The 19,365-nt window shown below is 45.2% G+C and overlaps 1 protein-coding gene across 1 annotated transcript in view; it reads right to left on the reverse strand.

The window, feature by feature from the left end:
* Nucleotides 1-10,599: 10,599 nt before the first annotated feature.
* Nucleotides 10,600-19,365, reverse strand: part of OSER1 (oxidative stress responsive serine rich 1) — a 28,278-nt gene continuing 19,512 nt past the window's right edge. The window contains exons 2-4 of the mRNA XM_077252779.1: nt 15,677-15,800; nt 15,179-15,292; nt 10,600-12,093 (exon numbers count right to left, since the gene is read on the reverse strand). Coding sequence (XP_077108894.1) covers nt 11,415-12,093; nt 15,179-15,292; nt 15,677-15,753 — 870 coding nt within the window. The 5' untranslated portion in view covers nt 15,754-15,800 and the 3' untranslated portion in view covers nt 10,600-11,414. The remainder of the gene's footprint in view (nt 12,094-15,178; nt 15,293-15,676; nt 15,801-19,365) is intronic.

Raw genomic sequence — 19,365 nt, forward strand, 5'->3', positions numbered from 1 at the left:
TGTGTGACATCTCTCTGATTTAAGGGCATAAAACAGGGATTTTTGTGTACTCACCATAAAATCCTTTTCTCCGAGCCACTCATTGGGGGACATAGACCATGGGCGTTATGCTGCTGCCACCAGGAGGCTGACACTAAGTTAACACAAAAAAGTTAGCTCCTCCTCTGCAGTATACACCCTTGTGCTGGCTCCAAGAGAACCAATTCACTGCAAAAGCAGTAGGAAAAAACATTAACAACATAGAAGAGTATAACATGACAACTTAATGAACAGGCTAAAGCCATATAAGCCATTAGGCTAACAGGGTGAGTGCGGTGTCCCCCAATGAGTAGCTCGGAGAAAAGATTTTATGGTGAGTACACAAAAATCCATGTTTCTCCTTCGCCTCATTGGGGAACGCAGACCATAGGATGTCCAAAAGCAGTCCCTGGGTGGGAAAACATTACAAAAGATTAGGCTTCCTTCGGCGACCAGGAAGAGCATATTACATCAATGGTTGAATCCAACAATCCCATCGCTCTCTTATCCGCACCAAGATTCAATTCATATTTAGAATGGAGTGGATGGACGCATTGACCAATAGGGAGAAGATGTCAGGCAGATTCCTATCCACTTGGTCTACTTTCATTCCGTCTCTTCCTCTGGAGACTAGGGAAAAGCTGAAAGCACAATTTGAAAACACCCAATGGTATTTATTACAGCGGATAGGTGGCAATTCACCAATTCCATAACACATTTAGATGGTTGTGCGCATGCAGAGAAAGGGTTTTGGGAGGGGAGGGCATGGGGTGGGATTTGGGTTACATAATCATTTTGTTACCACTGATTGTTTGTTTCGGAAAAAAATTTAAAAAAATGTAATAAACAGATTTACAAAAAAAAAAAAAAAATGATTAGGCTTCATGTAACAAATGCCTAGATGTGCGCCACCGCTGCCTGCAGAATTCTTCTGCCCAGACTCGCATCCGCTGAAGCCTGAGAGTGAATATTATAGTCCTTTCCAATGTATGTAAACTGGACCAAGTCGCAGCTTTACAGACGTGCACCGCAGTCACATGATGCCGAATGGCCCAGGAAGCCCCCACTGCCTGAGTGGAGTGTGCTCAGATCCCTGCTAGGATGGGCTGACTTCTGACTCAGTATAACTCCTGGATGGTGGAACGAATCCACCTGGCTATCATGGCCTTTGAAGCGGCAAGACCCTTCCTCTGACTTTCCAGAAGAATGGAGCATCCGTCCTTCTGAAGGATGCAGTCCTCAAGAATTACCTTCTCAGAGCTGTGACTAAGTCCAGAAAGTGGAGAGCTCCTTCTACCCTGTGAAAAGGAGCCGGACAAAAGGAAGGGAGGACAATGTCCTCGTTTAGACGAAAGGACGAGATGCCTATTGGCAAAAAAAGGATGTGTGTGGCCTGAGGACACTCTTGTCCTGACGGAAATTAAGGAAAGGCGCCCTACAAGACAGGGCGGCTAGTTCCGAAACTCATCTGATTGATGTGATCACAGCAAGGAAGGCAACCTTCCAGGATAGAAAAACCAACAAAATGTCCTGAAGCGGTTCAAAGGGGGGTTCCTGTAGGGCACTCAGTACCAAGTTGAGGTCCCAAGGCTCTAAGGGCATGCAATAAGGAGATGCCACATGTGACACCCCTTGTAGAAAGGTCTTAACCTGAAGTTTTAACATGATCGTCTTTGAAATAAAACCGATAGAGCGAAGATTTGGCCCTTGAGAGAGCCGAGTGCCAGACCGGAGTTCAGACTGGCCTGTAGGAACTCTAAAATGGTGAGAACTGAAGACGAGAGGGGAAAGACCACGATCCTTGCACCAAGCAAAAAATGTCTTCCAGGTACGGTGATAAATGCATACCGATGTGGGTTTACGGGCACTAATCATAGTGGAAGCAACCTGCTGAGAAAACCCAGCCAGGGTCAAAACCCAGGATTCAACGGCCACGCCGTTAAACACAGGGCCCCTGACTTCTGGTGGCAAATCGGGCCCTGGGAAAACAGATCTGGCCGATCCGGTAGCCGCCAGGGAATGTCAGCGATGAGGCGTACAAACTCTGTGAACCACGCTCGGCGTGGCCAGACAGGAGCGACCGGCCTTGATCTTCTGATCTTCCCGATTACTCTCGGGAGTAATGGTAGCGGGGGGAAATGTATGGAAGACAGAATTGGCACCATGAAAGAACCAGCGCATCCACTCTGATTGCTCTTGGATTTCGAGACCTCGCTATAAACTGAGGAACTTTGGCATTCAGTCTGGACGCCAACAGATCCACATCTGGGATCCCCCAGCGAAGACACATCAGGTTGAAGACTTCCGGATGAAGCTTCCATTCCCCCGAGGTGAGCCCCTGACGGCTGAGAAAGTCCGCCATCCAGTTTTCCTCGCCTGGAATGTGCACTGCCGAGATTACCGAGTGGTTGTTCTCTGCCCATTGTAGGATGTGAGTTACCTCGGACATGGCTGCCCTGCTGCGGATGCCCCCTTGATGATTGATGAATGTGAATGCCACTGCCGTGGCATTGTCCGATTGAATACGGATGGGGCGACCCGCTGGAAGATGATGGAACTGATGAAGGGCCAGCCGAATAGCATGGATCTCCAGAACGTTAATTGGTAGCTTCGATTCTCGAATTGACCAGCGGCCCTGAGCAGTGTGGTGACGAAAGACTGCTCCCGAGCCAGAAAGACTGGCATCAATAGTCACCACAAGCCATTGAACAGGGAGAAAAGACTTCCCCTGGTTGAGGTAAGAGTTCAACATCCACCATCCTGTCTGACCTCCAGTGATAACTGGCACCTGCGGTCGAGGGAGAACGGGTTCCTGTCCCAAGCTGTCAGGAGACAATGCTGCAGGGGACAAAGGTGCAGTTGCACAAAAGGAACAGCTTCCATTGCGGCCACCATCTTTTCCAGTACCCTCATGGCAAACCAGATGGAATGAGAGGAAGATTGACGAAGTGCGCGGGCTCCTTGTTGAAGGCCTAGGCCTGGAGTAAAAATTACTAACCCCCGAGAGGAGTCCAGGGTCATCCCTAGAAAGGATATCTGCTGGGCTGGGACAGGGGAGGATTTACTTAAGTTTACAAGACAGTCTAGATGAGAAAGGGTATCGCAAGTGATGCGGACGGACTCCGTGCAGTTGTGGAAAGATGGACCTTTGATCAACAGGTCATCCAGATAGGGCCGAACGATCACGCCCCGAGAGTGCAAGATGGACATGACAGCCGCCATGACATTTGTGAACACTCGGGGAGCTGTAGTGAGGCCGAAGGGCAGGGCCATGAATTGAAAATGCTGGTTGTGAATGGCAAAGCGCAGGAATCTCTGGTGAGAAAAATCGGAATATGCAAGTAAGTGTCTTGGATGTCGATTGAGGCCAAGAATTCCCCTTCTTCCAGAGAAGTGGTAACTGAGCGCAGATATTACATGCGGAAATGGTAGACCTTGACAAACTTGTTTAGAAGTTTGAGGTCTAGTATGGGTCTTACCTTTCCGTCCTTCTTTGGGACGACAAAAAGGTTCGATTAGAAACCCTGAAACCTTTCACTTTCTGGGACAGAAAGAGCCTTTGCCCTTGCCTCTGAGGAAGAATGGGAGGGAAAGAAATGAGATGGGGGGCGCGTAGCAAAACTGATCTTGTATCCGGATGACACCAGGTCTCTGACCCACTCGTCGGAGACGACGGAAAGCCAGGCTTGACAAAACAGAAGTAGGCGGCCACCTACCCTGCTGGTGTCGCCCGGATAGCACAAGTAGTCAGAGGGAGGAAAATGTCTGAGACCTAGGTCCTTTAGGTATCGACTGTTTGGGTTGAGATTTCCAGTGCCGGTTAGGTCTGTACGAGACCTGAGCTACTCCATTTCTGTGTGGAGAACAACCTGAGCTGGAAAAAGTAGTGGGAGTGGACCAGCCTGGATTGGAGCGAAAGGAACGGAAACTGTTTTGTTGTTGTCTCCGAAAGGGACGTCTAAGTCTCTGTTGGGGAAGAAATTTACTCTTTCCTCCCGTAGCATCGGAAATAAGCTGATCCAGCGTCTTTCCAAATAAGTGGCCACTCTGATAAGGAAGAGAAGTGAGACTTTGATGCAGTCTGCTTTTCCACTTTCTGAGCCTTTGAGCTCTTCTGATAGTGACGGCGTTGGCTGCAGACAGAGCAGCACAGCCTGCCACATCCCTCTGGAGGAAGATTACTGCTCCAAGGTGAATTAGCTAAGGTCTCCGACCAGAGGACCATAGCCTTAGCTACCCATGCTGCAGTGAAGGATGGAAAGAGAGCTGAACCTGAGGTCTCAAAGACAGAGCAAGCCAAATTTTCTATTTAACGGTCTGTGGGATTTTTGATGGATGAGCCATCCGGCCGAATCTATCTTCAGATCAGCTGAGAAAGGATACTTTGCTTCAAGAGGCCTTTGTGCTGGGAAGTGTTTATCCGGTCGTTCTCTGTGCCTATGGCCTGAAACTCAGGGTGAGTAGCGAATGCCTTAAAAGCACGTTTAGTCCTCTGAAAGGGCACGGTTTGATACGGAGCAGAGCCGGAATCTTCCTCAACCTTTAAAGTCTGGTTGACAGCCTCAATCAGCGAATCGACAGTTTCCTGAAAATCTGGCGAATCTGGATCTAAGGAACCATCAGATTCACACTCAGATTCGCATTCGCTACTGACCTCTGGAGAGGGAGAGCGAGAAACGGAGCTCTCAGGTGTCAAGGCATGTGTCTGCTCAGGAGACGTGCTACAGATCCGTTTTCTAGGCACCTTTAGGCTTCTAGAGTGCTTTTGGCCCCTGCCAACCGACTGCTCCCGCCTTGGGGAGGATCCGTCTACATCAGTCCTGCGAACGCTCCGGTCCCCTAAAGGTTCACAGAGGGATTCAATCGCTTTGGCCAGAGAAGCCATGGATTGAGACAGTGATAAAGCCCACTCAGTGCGACTAGGTACACTGGGCTCAGTGGTGGCAGAGGGCTCCTGAGTGCATTTAGGATCACAGACACTGCAGTGCAGCGAACTCTTAGCCTTAGGAAACGCAGACTGGAAGGAGGAGCATGAAGTAAAAAAAGATTGCCATAGTCTTGTTAGACTTTTTAGATGCCTTAGGCTGGAACATGATGTACCCTTCTATGTCGTCCTACGATAAAAGGGACTGCTGAAAAGGGTAACTCCTGAAAAGTGTTATAGCAGGGAGGATGTCCCTTACCCAAATCTATATCCCATGCTCCTCCTGCGTGGCTCTCCAGCTGCATAGCCCCTGCGCTGTGAGCACCTGCTGCCAGGATCCCAAAAGCAGTCTGTGTGTCCTGAGGCGGTCGTGAGGGGAGAAAGATGGCCACCGAGAATAGAGGCGCTTCTCGTTCTGTGCGAGAAGCGCCAGGAAAGATGGGCGGAGCCTCTGCAGCACATCATTGCATGGGTGGGGATTGGGGTTGCAGCACCGATACCGGAATGGGCCATATGCATGCCCCCGTTGTCAGGATGGGTCCCCTTATCCAGCGCCGCCCCCAGACCGCCTGTATGGAGCCCTTCATCCCCGGCACTTTCCCAGAGAAGCTGCCAGATGGCAGGTAAGCCAGCAATATTAGCAGGTCCTCTGCTTCTGGTCCTGGACAGTGCAGGGATAAAGGGGTAACCCTCAATCCACCATCCCTTTAATAGGGAGGTGGAGAGGGACCGTCCGACTTCTTGTACCATCCGCTTTAACAGTGGTGGTGCAGTGGGGGCTGCTCGGACACCATGAAGGGACAACTGTACATCCAAGGGGTTAAATCCCCTAAGATGCGACAGGGCTGAATGTCCGGCATTAAGCCTGGCTGCGGAAGAGGATATATGAAGGTGACATTCCATGTGCTGGTCCGCAAAGGGTGCGGGGAGATCGGTGCCCTTGAAGGGACCCGTCGCCCAAAAATAAAAATAAAAAAAAATCAGCCCAGGCATGGCATCTCACATCGCAGGAGAGGCAACACTCCCTGTGCTCGCCTGTTGATGGGTCGGGGAGATTGGAACCTTGAAAGGATCCGTCGCCCCTTCATTCCACTTGGAAAAATGTAAAAATTGGTTAAAAATAAAATAAAGAGCTTTTGGTCTTTAGACCGAACCCACGTGCCTCCTACGGACACTAAGAACTGGTTCTCCTGGAGCCAGCATGAGGGTGTATACTGCAGAGGAGGAGCTAACTTTTTTTTGTGTTAACTTAGTGTTAGCCTCCTGGTGGCAGCAGCATAACACCCATGGTCTGTGTCCCCCATTGAGGCGAAGGAGAATATTAAGTTTGAAAATTGCGAAGTTTTCACCAAATTTCCATGTTATGCACAAATAAACGCAAGTCATACCGAAGAAATTTTAACCACTATCATGAAGTACAATATGTCGCGAGAAAAAAAATCTCAGAATCACCAGGATCCGTTGAAGCGTTCCAGAGTTATCTATCTATCTATCTATATATATAGCATCATGATTACTCGCTAATACCGCCCCCTGCACAGTAGCTCCGCCCCGCCCACAATCCCGCCCCCACCACATTACCACACACAATCCCGCCCCCACCACATTACCACACACAATCCCGCCCCCACCACATTACCACACACAATCCCGCCCCCACATTACCACAATCCCCCTCACATTACCACTCATAATCCCACCCACCGCATTACCACACAATCCCGCCCCCAGAACATTACCATACATAATCCCGCCCCCCACCACATTACCATACATAATCCTGCCCCCCACCATATTACCACACATAATCCCGCCCCCCTACATTACCACACGAGGCTGTCCCCACACATTACCATACGAGGCTCCGTCCTCACACATTACCACACGAGGCTCCGTCCCACATTACCACACGAGGCTCCGTCCCTCCACATTACCACACGAGGCTCCGTCCCCACACATTACCACACGAGGCTCCGTCCCCACACATTACCACACGAGGCTCCGTCCCCACACATTACCACACGAGGCTCCGTTCTCCCACATTACATGAGGCTGCATCCCCACACGAGGCTCTGTCCCCACACATTACCACACAAATCCAGTTTGCTTTTGATTTTACACTGAATAAAATGCATTAGTATTATTCTGATTTTTAATTATTATTATTGTTATTAACTTCATTTTAAGTTAATCTACCACCTGCGTAAGCGCTATTGAATGTGGTCATTATTTACTTTAGTTTAATCACTAGCAGCGTTAATTAGATAGCAATGAGCATGCCAAGCGTTAGCTGGCTGGAAACAGCTAGTTACCCCAAATTTGGGGTGCAACGTTAGTCCGCCTCCACGTGGTGCACCCTGGGTAACGCTAAAGGACTAACAATTTTGACAACCAAACAATCAAATTACATCTAGATCTCTTGGTCAATATATTTTACATCATTTCATGATGTTAAAATATATGTTCATACGATTAAATAAATAACAGTGTAGATTTTTGCTGCACTTGTTTGAGGGTGCCAAGTCACATTGGTAGAGCCTCTCGGGTGCCAGAACAGTAGAAAACCCCGTAAGTGACCCCATTTTACAAACTACACCTATCAATTAATTCATCTAGGGGTGCAGTGATTACTGTATATTGACACCACAGGTGTGTCTCAGAAATTTATACCATTGGGCAGTAAAGATAAAATAATTTACATTTTTACCAAGATTGTGTGTTAGCCCCAAATTTTACATTTTCATACTGGGAAATGGGTAAAAATGGCACCAAAATTTGTTCCACAATTTCTGCTGAATGTGGAATTACCCCATATGTGGCTGTGCAGTACTGCTTAGCCACACGGAAAGACTCTGAACTCCTTGAGTGCAGATTTTCCTAGAATAGATTGCGGACTCCATATACAGAGCACCGAATTACTAGAAAAGCAGAATCCCCCCCAAGTGACCCCATTTTGGAAATTATACCCCCTCTGGGTATTTATCTACAGATGTAGTGACTATTTTGAATACATCGGTATTTTCCAGAAACAAGCAGTACTGGATGTTGCCGAGTGAAAATTACAAACTGCCATTGTAGTGACCAGTACGTTGTAGTGACCAGTACGCTGTAGTGACCAGTACATTATGCCTAGCTCATGCCTCTGGAGACATGCACATTTAACTTGGCAGGCTCTCATTACTACAGAAATGCCAAACATCTGGACTTTATATGTGGTTTACGTACACTGTGGGGCTCAGAAGAGAGGGGGGCATTTGGATTTGGGAGCACAGAATTTGCTGAATTTCTATTGAGGGGAAAGGAGCCATTTTGCTTTTCCAGAGCCTTTGTCCTACCAGTAACATGGATATTTCCATTGATGCATCTGAGTGGGGACTTGCCTTTTTTTTCGATTGAGTTGAAGCTTTTATTGGGAACATTTTACATAACATTTAGGTTCGCATATATCCGGCACTCTACACTGAGCATTTATTTTGGGGTTTCCATCTAAATCTCCAAGTGACATGACAGATGAAACCCCTGAGGGATCCATTCACTATAATAAGACAGCACGTCTCTTCAAGATGGAATCAATTTTAGGGGTTCTGGCAGCAATAACCAATTTCCTCACTTGGCTAATCAGAGTTCCACCATGTCCCTCTTGCAGACTACTTCTTATTGCCAGCTGCAACGTGTGCACCATACAGCGCATGTGATAAATATGAGAAAGCTTTGAAGAAGCTTCAACAATGTCATCTAATTTTGCTGTTTTTCTGTAATATCTGTTTGTTCCTCAGTTACAGGTCTGTGGCCTTCCATCTCAAACATACTGAATCTGAAGTTTTCTTCTAGCTGCTGTTCACCTTCATTATTCGCATTCATCAGTTTAATAATAATCTTAATTACTTTCTAAAATTGTTTGGAAAAGGTCCAGAGCTGGTTCCCTGGATTGCAGATGGTAAAACGTTGGGTTTTTCATATTTACCACAATATCAGAATAGGACAGTGGAAATTTTCATGTTCATTTTGTAACTGTTGGAGAGATAGCAAGACATACTGCTCCTTGAACACTTTATCACAAAGTTCATTGGTACTAGCAGAGGGGGACACATCAGACAAAACTGTAGGTTGCAAGGATATGTTGAAAACTGTCTCCCGAAACAGTCAGTAGGCACGCAAACCTATTAACGTCTTGGATAGTATGAAACAGGTTGAAGTTCTAACTAGGGACAAAATTAAGTCCATTAGCCAAAACATCAATCTTTGTTTCTATTAGGCTTTCCTCGGAAAGCAGAGTGAAGAGTTCAGACCCACAGAAAGTTTACAGTCCACAGCTTTGGACAAAGGAGTAAATTGCAACACCAAGAAGGAAAAGTCATGAAAATCAGAAGATGGACAGACTGTTACTGTCCATGTCAATCAGGCATTTTCAGCACATATGGATTTATTCAGTATAGAGTGTGAGCCCAGTTATATGCCTGATTATTAGTGGATGTCTGAGGAAAGTTATGCCTTGTTGAATGCACTTGGGAAAATCATCAAGATATACTGCTGGCAGCTCCTGTGCAGTTACATACCAATGGTGTCCGAGATGTGCTTGATAATAAGCAAGTCTCGAGACGCTGCAGGTCATGGTAGCAGATTTTGGCCACACAGGGTGCTCACTGTAGCATTAGCAACATGTGGCCTGGCATTCTTGTGTTGAAAACCAGCATCTCGGTTACTTTGGAGAAATGGCCGGATGACTGGTTCCACGACAAAATCAGTGTAATGGCAAGCTGTATGTGTAGCTGGAATAAAGATTAGAGGGGTCTGGATAACGTACATTATACCCCCTACACCATTATCCCAGAAGCAGAATAGCTGTGATAGTCTCACATTCATGGCATTGCCTGCCCAAGTGGTCTCTTCATATTCAAACAATGGCTCACGGTGATGCATTCTGTGCTGCAAGTAAAATTAGACGTCACAAACCAAGCATAAACATAGCATAAACAGCGTCTACGCAAACCATCAGAAGGTGTTGGCATGACACTGGCCTACGAGCCTTGGACACAGAAGTAGCCATAGATTGCTCTGGAGACCACGTGGGGAACGCCATTGTCTCCCATCAAGCAGATCTAGGACATCATTGGTCGGCAATGGCAAAGGGAACTGCCAGCAGCGGATTTTGATGACTTCCATTACCAAGTGCATTCAGCATGGCAGAATATATCTCATTAATAACTTCACTGAGAGTCACAAAGGTGTATAATTCCAAAGACATACTGATAGGGAATTTAGACTGTGAGCCCCATCAGGGACAGTGATGATAATGTGAGCAAACTGTAAAGCGCTGCAAAATATGTTCGCGCTATATAAAAAAAAATTAAAAAACAAATAAAGATAGATAATTGCAAATTTCTGCACATAGCGCTCACACTCCATACTGAATAAATGTAGATGTTTTTAATATTTAGTTTCCATTTTTTCATCATTTGCATATCAGTAACAAGTTCATCTATCATGTAAGTTCCACAACTTTTATTTTTTGGTTTTGCAGTTTCACTATTGGAGGAGTGTACAATGGGGTTGAAAAGCAGAAAAGGAGACCACATACTTTCACCATCTTCCATGCACTATTCAGTTTAACATGACTCGAAAGAAAGTGAGTGAATGACACTGTACGAGACGCGGATGTAATTTCAATGAATGTTTATTAGCCAACAATACTCTACCGAGCCGTAACTGCGAGCTCAAAAACGATTCAATACATTGGCTGGAACGATCACTGCAACAGGGGCACCGCTTTGCCTTACCTTAAATAGAAGCCATTCTCACTTCACAATCCTGAGCCTACTTCTCCTATTGTCAAACACACAAAATGTTACCTAACATGACTGACATTCATGTAACACTGCGATGAACATAAGGATTGCCCATGACACTGCATGATAGTGTTTTCTTCCAATTAACCCACCCCTGCCCACCACCACCACAATCGTATTTTAGGAATTTCGGAATCAGCACTACCCCACCCCTAAGATATGTGGAGACAGCTGCTTCCATGCAACTACTCAGCTGGTGACATCAAGTGTGGCCACTGGCACAGGAGAATGTGGCTAACAGAGACATTATGGTATGGCAAAAAGCTAGAATATCATTTAACGGGAGTTATCCAGCAGATTCACTTCCACATCAGGAGTTGAGAGGCACTGGATGGCCATTTGCCAGGCATCATGCACACGTCCTGTTCTAGACCTGGCAAGGTGCAGATAGATGCCAGGTCTGCAGCACCTTACACTTCCTAGAGTGAAATCGATGAGAGCTGGATAACCCCTTTAAGTGGCTGGTTATTTTTTTTTGGTCGTTCTTATAAAACCATGTACGTAATTCAATGATGGGATTTACTGTCCGCAAAATAGTGATGAGTGGAGGTTTAATGGGTCAGAAGGAGATCCCTCAGAGATGACCTACATGCATTACTTTTCTCCCATGCATCAAGGGTAAGCCATCAGGTATACATCATCTCGGCCATGTGTGACATCTTCTTTGGAATATACAGGTAATATTCCATGTATCCGGCGAGGTCTTCTATAGTTACATCATCAACCAACGCCCTGGCCTGTTCGGAGCAGGACCGGGGAGATCCAGAGGAGACGTTTCCTGATGTTTGAGTTCTGTTTTGTAAAGACTGAGAGTAGTCCTCCTTCACCGTCTTCTCGCATTCTGTAAGCATGTCCCGCAAGCCAGAAAAGGAGTACACTTCCATGTTTTGCCAGTTGTCACACTGGCAATCACTACCGTTGCAAGTACATTTTGCAGCCGTGCCGAGCTTAGATACAGAGTGGAAATCTGTATGGAGGCTGGCCTTTGTGTTTCCGCTGTTACCCAGAAGAAAGGAAGAATCCGACTTGCCCACTTGAGATGTAGTTTCCGATGCGGACACTTCTGAAGGCTCCAGGCCAAATCTTTTATAGCCACTGATGGTAGTGCTGGAAGGGTCGCTGACAGCTAGACGGCTGCCGGCAGCCCCTCCTTCCACGGTGTCGCAAAGGCTCTTGTGCTTTAGTTGGGAGTTTCCCGTGGTCTTTGTGCTGCAGTGTGTAAACTTTGGGGGGTGAAGTACTGGGGATTTCGAGCGTCGTCTTCGTGGTGTTCTTCCGGCTCCCCTAGTGGTTTTTCTTGATGATCTACAAAAAAAAATAAAAAAGTTTTAATTAAATAGTCGGACATTGTATAAAAATACCTGAACACCCTCCTCAATCTGCAGTTCACTTATATACACATCAATAGCCACTGCTAACCATTTCCCAAAGCCAATTTTCTTTTTTTGCCCTATATTTCTTTTTTTCTTTTCTCCCAAACTTTTTTTTTTTTTTTATTCTTTTCCCCATCAATATTGATGTATGACATGGCAGCATGAATCTTCAGGTCAGTACAATTACGGCGATATCATACCTTTAAAAGTTTTTTTTTTTATTTAAGCAACAAAAAAAACGTGATTTATGCTGTCATATTCCACGATTGGTGGCATTTTTACAATGACGCAGCTGTAGAAAGGGAACTTGATTTTTGGTTGGCGAGTGAAAGTTTTTAATAATACTACGATAGGTACATACAACATCTTGATTGCTTTTTATTTTTCTTAGGAAAGTGTGCCAAACTAAGCAATTCTGGCACTTCTGTATTTTTTTTCTTTACACAATGTACAATATGAATTAATTGATAAACCAGACTTTTAAAGAGGATAGTCCCTTTTAAAGAGGAGGTTTTAAAACTTTGATATTAAATGTACAAAATAAAATATTTTATACTATTATATTGAAAAAAATTAGGGCGGGGTGTGGGAAACCGGGACTTGAACCTGAAATTGTCCAATTGCTTGTTCTATCTACTGTACTATACCTGTATTTCAGCATAAGGATAAAAGGTTGTTCTCCTAAAAAGGCCATCAATAGGCTGGGCTTCACATAGGGACAAAGACACAAGAGGGTCTGCAACCACAGGATGCCATGACAACTCATCGATCATTTAAGTAGCACTATTAGTGATTGACAGCAGCATTAAAATGGTTATTAAAGTGCAACAATCAAAACAAGCTCTGGTCACTGCAGATGCCAGCTGTGGAACAAATGTTGGGTATAGTCCAGGCTCAACTCCTCGCACTATACACTGGGACAATAAATAGGACATAACTGGATGTCCAATGTCAAGAAGGTGATTAAATACCATTTTTTTTTGCATAATTTATTTGAGAGTAATGTCATTTTCATTCTGCCAATAAAGAAGCTTGTTTTTAGCGGCATTAACTTTGCCACCTTCTCGTTTGAGGAGGGTGGCAAGTTGAACAGGGAAAAAAAAGTTTTATTTATTTTTTTCTTCATTTTTCATACGCTGAATTGGACATGATTTTTTTTTTTGTTTTTAATAGGTCTAGTGTTAACTCAGATATGCACAAGTCTACCACTAGAGGGTGCATTATCAAGTTAACTTTGTACATGAAGTGAAGAAGATCTCACATCGCCACCATGTAAATAGCAATCAGTTAAGCCCACCCATTATCTATATATGATCAGTGTCTTGGCTATCAAACACAAAACTGTAAGGGTATGTGCACACGTTGCGGATTTCTTGCAGAAAATTCCTGAAGAAAACCTGAAATTTTCTGCAAGAAATCCGCATTTTTTTTTTTGCGTTTTTTTTCCGTTTTTTTCGCGTTTTTTTAGCATTCTGCAAGCGTAATTAGCTTGCAGAATGCTAAAGTTTTCCAAGCGATCTGTAGCATCGCTTGGAAAACTGACTGACAGGTTGGTCACACTTGTCAAACATAGCGTTTGACAAGTGTGACCAACTTTTTACTATAGATGCAGCTTATGCAGCATCTATAGTAAAAGATAGAATGTTAAAAATAATAAAAAAAATAAAAAAATGCTTATACTCACCCAGACATCTCCTCAGCGGCGTCCGTTCCTCTTTCTCTAGCTGGCGTGTGCGCACAGGACCTTCCGTGACGTCACGGTCCGGTCACGTGAGCGGTCACATGACCGCTCACGACCAATCACAGGACAGTGACGTCATTCGGCGAGGTCCTTCAGCGCACACCAGCTACAGGAACCAGCCAGCGTGCAGCACAGAGGCGGGAACACAGCGCCGGACATCGAGGGTGAGTATAGGACTGTTTTTTATTTTATTTCTTATTTTTTTACCAATTATATGGTGCCCAGTGCGTGGAGGAGAGTTTCCTCTCCTCCACCCTGGGTACCAACCGCACATAATCTGCTTACTTCCCGCATCGTGGGCACAGCCCCGTGCGGGAAGTAAGCAGATCAATGGACCCCTAGGTGTGCGGAATCCCCGCAATTCCGCATTTTTAATGAACATGTTGCTTTTTTTTCCGCTATGCGATTTTTTCGCGGAAAAAATCGCAACATTTGCACAAAAAATGCGGAATACCTTGTAAATAATAGGAGGCATATGTTAGCGTTTTTTTTCGCGTTTTTATCACGTTTTTATAGCGAAAAAAACGCGAAAAAAACGCTAACAATCCTGAACGTGTGCACATGGCCTAAAAGAAATGGCATGGCTTAGACTGTAACAATAACATCATCGGCAATTAGAGCATTGCAGAGATTTCCCAAATAGTAAAGTGACCTCATTGTACTTCATCACCTCCGGATTATTCAATCTGCAGCTATTCAGACTATGTCCCAGCAACGCCAACAAGCTTCACAAGCTCTGTGTCCTTATCACAGCACACACGTTGGCTAGACTGGATTATAGTAAAACACTTTAACTATTTAGATAATACACTTGATAATACCTCAATTGTATTTAATACTAAGCACGGGGTTCTGCATAGCCTTACAGGTAACACTTGAAAAAAAAAAACTCAGCTATTTGCTTACTAACACAAAGGGTTAATCTTTGTGGTTTGGATCCAGGAGAATAGGTGTATAAGGACATGTGCACTTAGCCGTATTTATAGGGTGTTCATAGAGATGCGTGAATGCTCACTGACATCACACAAAGTTTTGTCTGAATCCAAGCGAATTTGACAGCTGATAAAACTCATGACGGGCAACGTTGCATACAAAATTCAAGGGGAAAGTGACCAAAATGCTTCATTATGGTGGTCAGACTTTGCACGAGTTGAGGTGGTGTTAGAGACATTAACCAAGCTCTCCACATGAGGGCGCACATACGGCCTGACAGTAATGGATAACAGAAGCTGTACGGCTCGTAACCTGCTGTCACTCCGCTTTAGCGCAGCCTTACCCATGCCAACTTTCCTTCAAAGAACCCAAAACTTTTGGTTTGACGTCTTCGAGGTTTGTTCTCCCGCCTGATCTTGAAACAGAGCTGTCTGCTCCCCGCAACGATGTTGTGCATCTGCAACACAAAATGCCTTAGGTTAAGGTCTGGATTCTCCGACATAGCTAAAACAGATCAAGGACAGATCTAGAGGGGGAAAAATTTGGAGAACTTGCAGAAAAACATTATTCAGCAAGCAATGCATTCTGAGAGTTGTAGTTCAGCAGGCTGGGGACTTCTGGTTTACACCAACAGCTACTTTTACAAATGTCAGTATCATTTTGTTATGCTGCACTATCTGTGCAGAACTCCTCTGTACTTATCAGCCACATCTCTAAATCGTCTGTATGGTGAAATGACGCAGCTTGGTATATTTAGCTACATTGTGATGTCTCCCAGGCAAAAGGGACTCCGCTCTGCACACGACAGAGAGGAAAGCTGGAGAGCGGTGGAATGACGTACCCTTCAGCATCGACCCGCAGCTTTTTAAATGCACTCTGAAGGTTGTCCTCGTCACCATCTTTGGCTTCTGACTCCATCACTGACTCTCACAGGCAGATGTGAAGGCAAGAACTGCAGTAGAGATCTAGAATATAACAGCAGGGAGGGCGGTGAGACAAAGAAGTGTCTATTTCATACAGATTCTGCTATAAAATGATTAAAACAATGCTGCATTTTGTCCTGAGCAATACACAGACCCGAAGCAGCCGCTGCATGGGATGAACATGTCTGTGTGTTCAGGCCTACGACGTGACAGATGCTGGCAGTCTCATGAGATGAATCCTCCTAGTTTAAGCCAGCGGCAGACAAGTGCTCTTTTATTGACTGCCTGTTACCCAGAACATTAAGACAAATCCATCTCTAAATGTTCCAACAGGGACTGATAAATCCAAATCAACCCATTAACAACCCAGAATGAACAGTGTGTCACCCAAATAGCTGCCATCCAAGTGGACAGAAATGATACCTGGCATATCTCTAGCCCTGTCCAAGGGGGCTGTCACCTTCACTTAGTTACATACGTTGAAAAATGACTAGTCTAGCCCATAAAATTCCACATTCTGCACCAGATCTACATTCATGGTTTACGTAGTATAAATATTTTTGAAATGCTAAAATAGTATTTACAATTACTACCTCTTGTGGTCCGGCATGCCACATTCTGATTGCTTTAACTGCAAAGAACCCTTTCGTATTTAGACGTCACAATCATCTTTCCTGCACACTTAATGAATGTCCCTTGGATCCAGTCCTTTATAACGCCAACATGTATTTAGGGCCCATTAGGATCAGCTGACACGGTTTGTGGAAATGCAGTACGCTACATCCGAGTGTCAGATAGGAAGACGTGTAATTCATCATCACATGCATTACATGAAGACCACGTCTATTAGAATTTAAGAGCGTCCTGCTTCAGAAGGTGCAGTGGCCAGCTATACATTTTACAAGCAGCCATTGGTAAAAAGTAGTGTAATAATATGTAACACGCAGACAGACCTGATCTGTAAGAGTAAATTTTTCCAATACTGACGGAATGCCTAGCTTAGGCTACGTTCACATTTGCGGTCAGCGCCGCAGCGTCGGGCGCCGCAGCGGCGCCGCATGCGTCATGCGCCCCTATATTTAACATGGGGGCGCATGGACATGCGTTGTGCTGCGTTTCGCGCCGCATGGCCGCAAGCGTTGGACGCAAGAAACGCATCAAGTTGCATTTTTTTTGCGTCCAACTTTCGGCCAAAAACGACGCATGCGGCGCAAAACGCAGCGTTTTAGCGTGCGTTTTGCCGCGTTTTTGTTTGCGTTGTGCGCTGCGGCGCACAACGCAAATGTGAACGTAGCCTTAAAAAGTGGAGCATGTACTGAAGGAACGTCTACTACAGTCTAGCGACCAACCTGTCACCTAAATAGTCTATATTTTACCTACACTGATACATTGCAACAACCAGTTAGCTCAGAGATTGCTGCAGCCCATGTGTACAGCTCACAGGAGATTGTCCAGACTACATACAATTGTATCAAATCATCAGCTGTGAGATGTATTAGGTATAAGAGTATGTGCAGACGTTCAGAAATTGGCAGCGCTTTGGACGCAGATCATGGGTTTTATATACTGCAGCACAACTGTGCTATGAAGCACAGCGCATGGAACTGCTCACCTTAAGGGTATGTGCACACGTTCAGGATTTTTCGAGATAAAAACTCATTAAAACGCATACATTATGCATCCTATCATTTAGAATGCATTCTGCATGTTTTGTGCACATGGTGCAATTTTTTTTTCGCGAAAAAAACGCATTGCGGTACAAAAATGCAGCATGTTCATTAATTTTGCGTTTTTTTTGCGTTTTTCCCGCTATTCTATGCATTGGGAAAAAAAACGCATCAAAAACGCGGTAAACACGCATGCGGATTGCAGAAATGTCCGGATTTTGTCAGGAAAATTTCTGCCAGAAATCCTGAAGTGTGCACATAGCCTAAATGCTGCAGTCAAGAGACTGACAAGGGGGCATGCAAGTACTGTAGTTAACAGCAGCAATCAGAACCTAAGTTAGATTGCTGTAGTTACTTGCAGATGCTATCTGGGCGAGGTGCAGGCCCAACTCCTGATCCTACTTGCGCTGTACATAAATAGCGGATTGTCAGGAAAAAGTATAAAGTAAAGAAGGGGGGGGGGGGGGGGGAAATGGTGTTAGACTAGGGTTAAAATATCAAAAGTTACCAGAGTTTAATAAATTCACACTACAGTTGCGAAAAGTAGCAGGACTTTTCAGATTACAATCTTTCTATAAAATCGGAAGGCCTCTTTATACGTATCACTGATGCACACGGCATCGTAAGTACACATTCCTACACAACTATGCACCACTTGCTTTTTTCTGAAATAGCAGGAAAGTTAGTGAGTCACGGCTGTAAATATACAGCTTTCATTAGGTAATCCTTATTAGTTATGTAACCAGAAATACTCCTCGCCTATGAAGGCTTCATCAGACACATTTACATTTCCACATAGTGAGCACCTGCTTATTGACGGGCTGTCTCATTATAAACATTGGAGACATACCAGTAGCAGATGGCATCAGTGTCTGACCAGCGGGGGTCCAACCACTAGGTCAAGGCGGCAGTGGCAATAGGGCGATGCCCTGCTATCTCCTAATGCAGGGGTCCCCAACATGTGGCTAGTGGCCCATGATGTGTGGCTCGCACACGCCTGCCAGCTGGGAGCAAACAGCTATAAAAAAGAAGGTCTCCAGATGGCGTCTTTTGTGAGTAGCCCTGTGCTGAACAGATCTGGATGTGCAAATACTAGCAGGAATATATGTGGTAATTTGGACATAGGATGATCCTGCCAGTCAAAGGGTAAAGCTGGGTGGGGGATAATGAGGGAAAGGAACCACTAGATGTATACTGGTTATAATCAAGGTGGTATAAGGTCTTCGTGTACATTCTGTGGTGAAGTTTTGGCTGTCATTATACCGGTATTGTGGCCCTATGGGTTCATCTATGGAGGGAGAGAGCGCTGATGTACCTTGTCAGGGGGCTCTGAATATGACTCACGGCCATCTCTCAGAGCTGAATGTTACTCTTAACATACAAAAGTTGGAGACGACTGTCCTAATGGATGCATTTCTATGTAGCCCCACTGATTCAGTACAATCAATTTTGGACAAAGTGGAGCAGCACACTTCTTCCACAGCTGCCCCTTCCTACTCACAATCAGACGGTGTATCAGCTGTTGCCCCAAAATAGACAACTCAGCTCAATTTACACAGACAATTCTTCTAGTGTGAGAGTTTGCAGAGACTGGTGCATTAGGGACACTGGGTAGTGCCTGGCATCACAGCAACAAACATCCTAATACCAGTGTTAAGATTTCGGTTTCTTGGGGGGGATGGAAAGTGCAAATGTCGAGATCAGTGAAATTGAGATAGTACTGTACAATTACCAGTGTAATAAGGCTTGGCACGACGGTATTTGCCCGCAGTATTCATTAACACAACAGTGAGGGCAGTTTAAGTGAGTGCATCTGCGGCCTTTCTTTGGGGATCACGTTGCTTAGTTCAGCCGAGGAGTCCGAGTCATCTGTGGCCACAAACTACGGTAATCAGTAGTATGGCAGTGGGAGCCAGCTGCACACTTGTCTCATCATATGT

This window comes from Ranitomeya variabilis, chromosome 4 (genome assembly GCF_051348905.1).
Source record: "Ranitomeya variabilis isolate aRanVar5 chromosome 4, aRanVar5.hap1, whole genome shotgun sequence".
NCBI lineage: Eukaryota > Metazoa > Chordata > Amphibia > Anura > Dendrobatidae > Ranitomeya > Ranitomeya variabilis.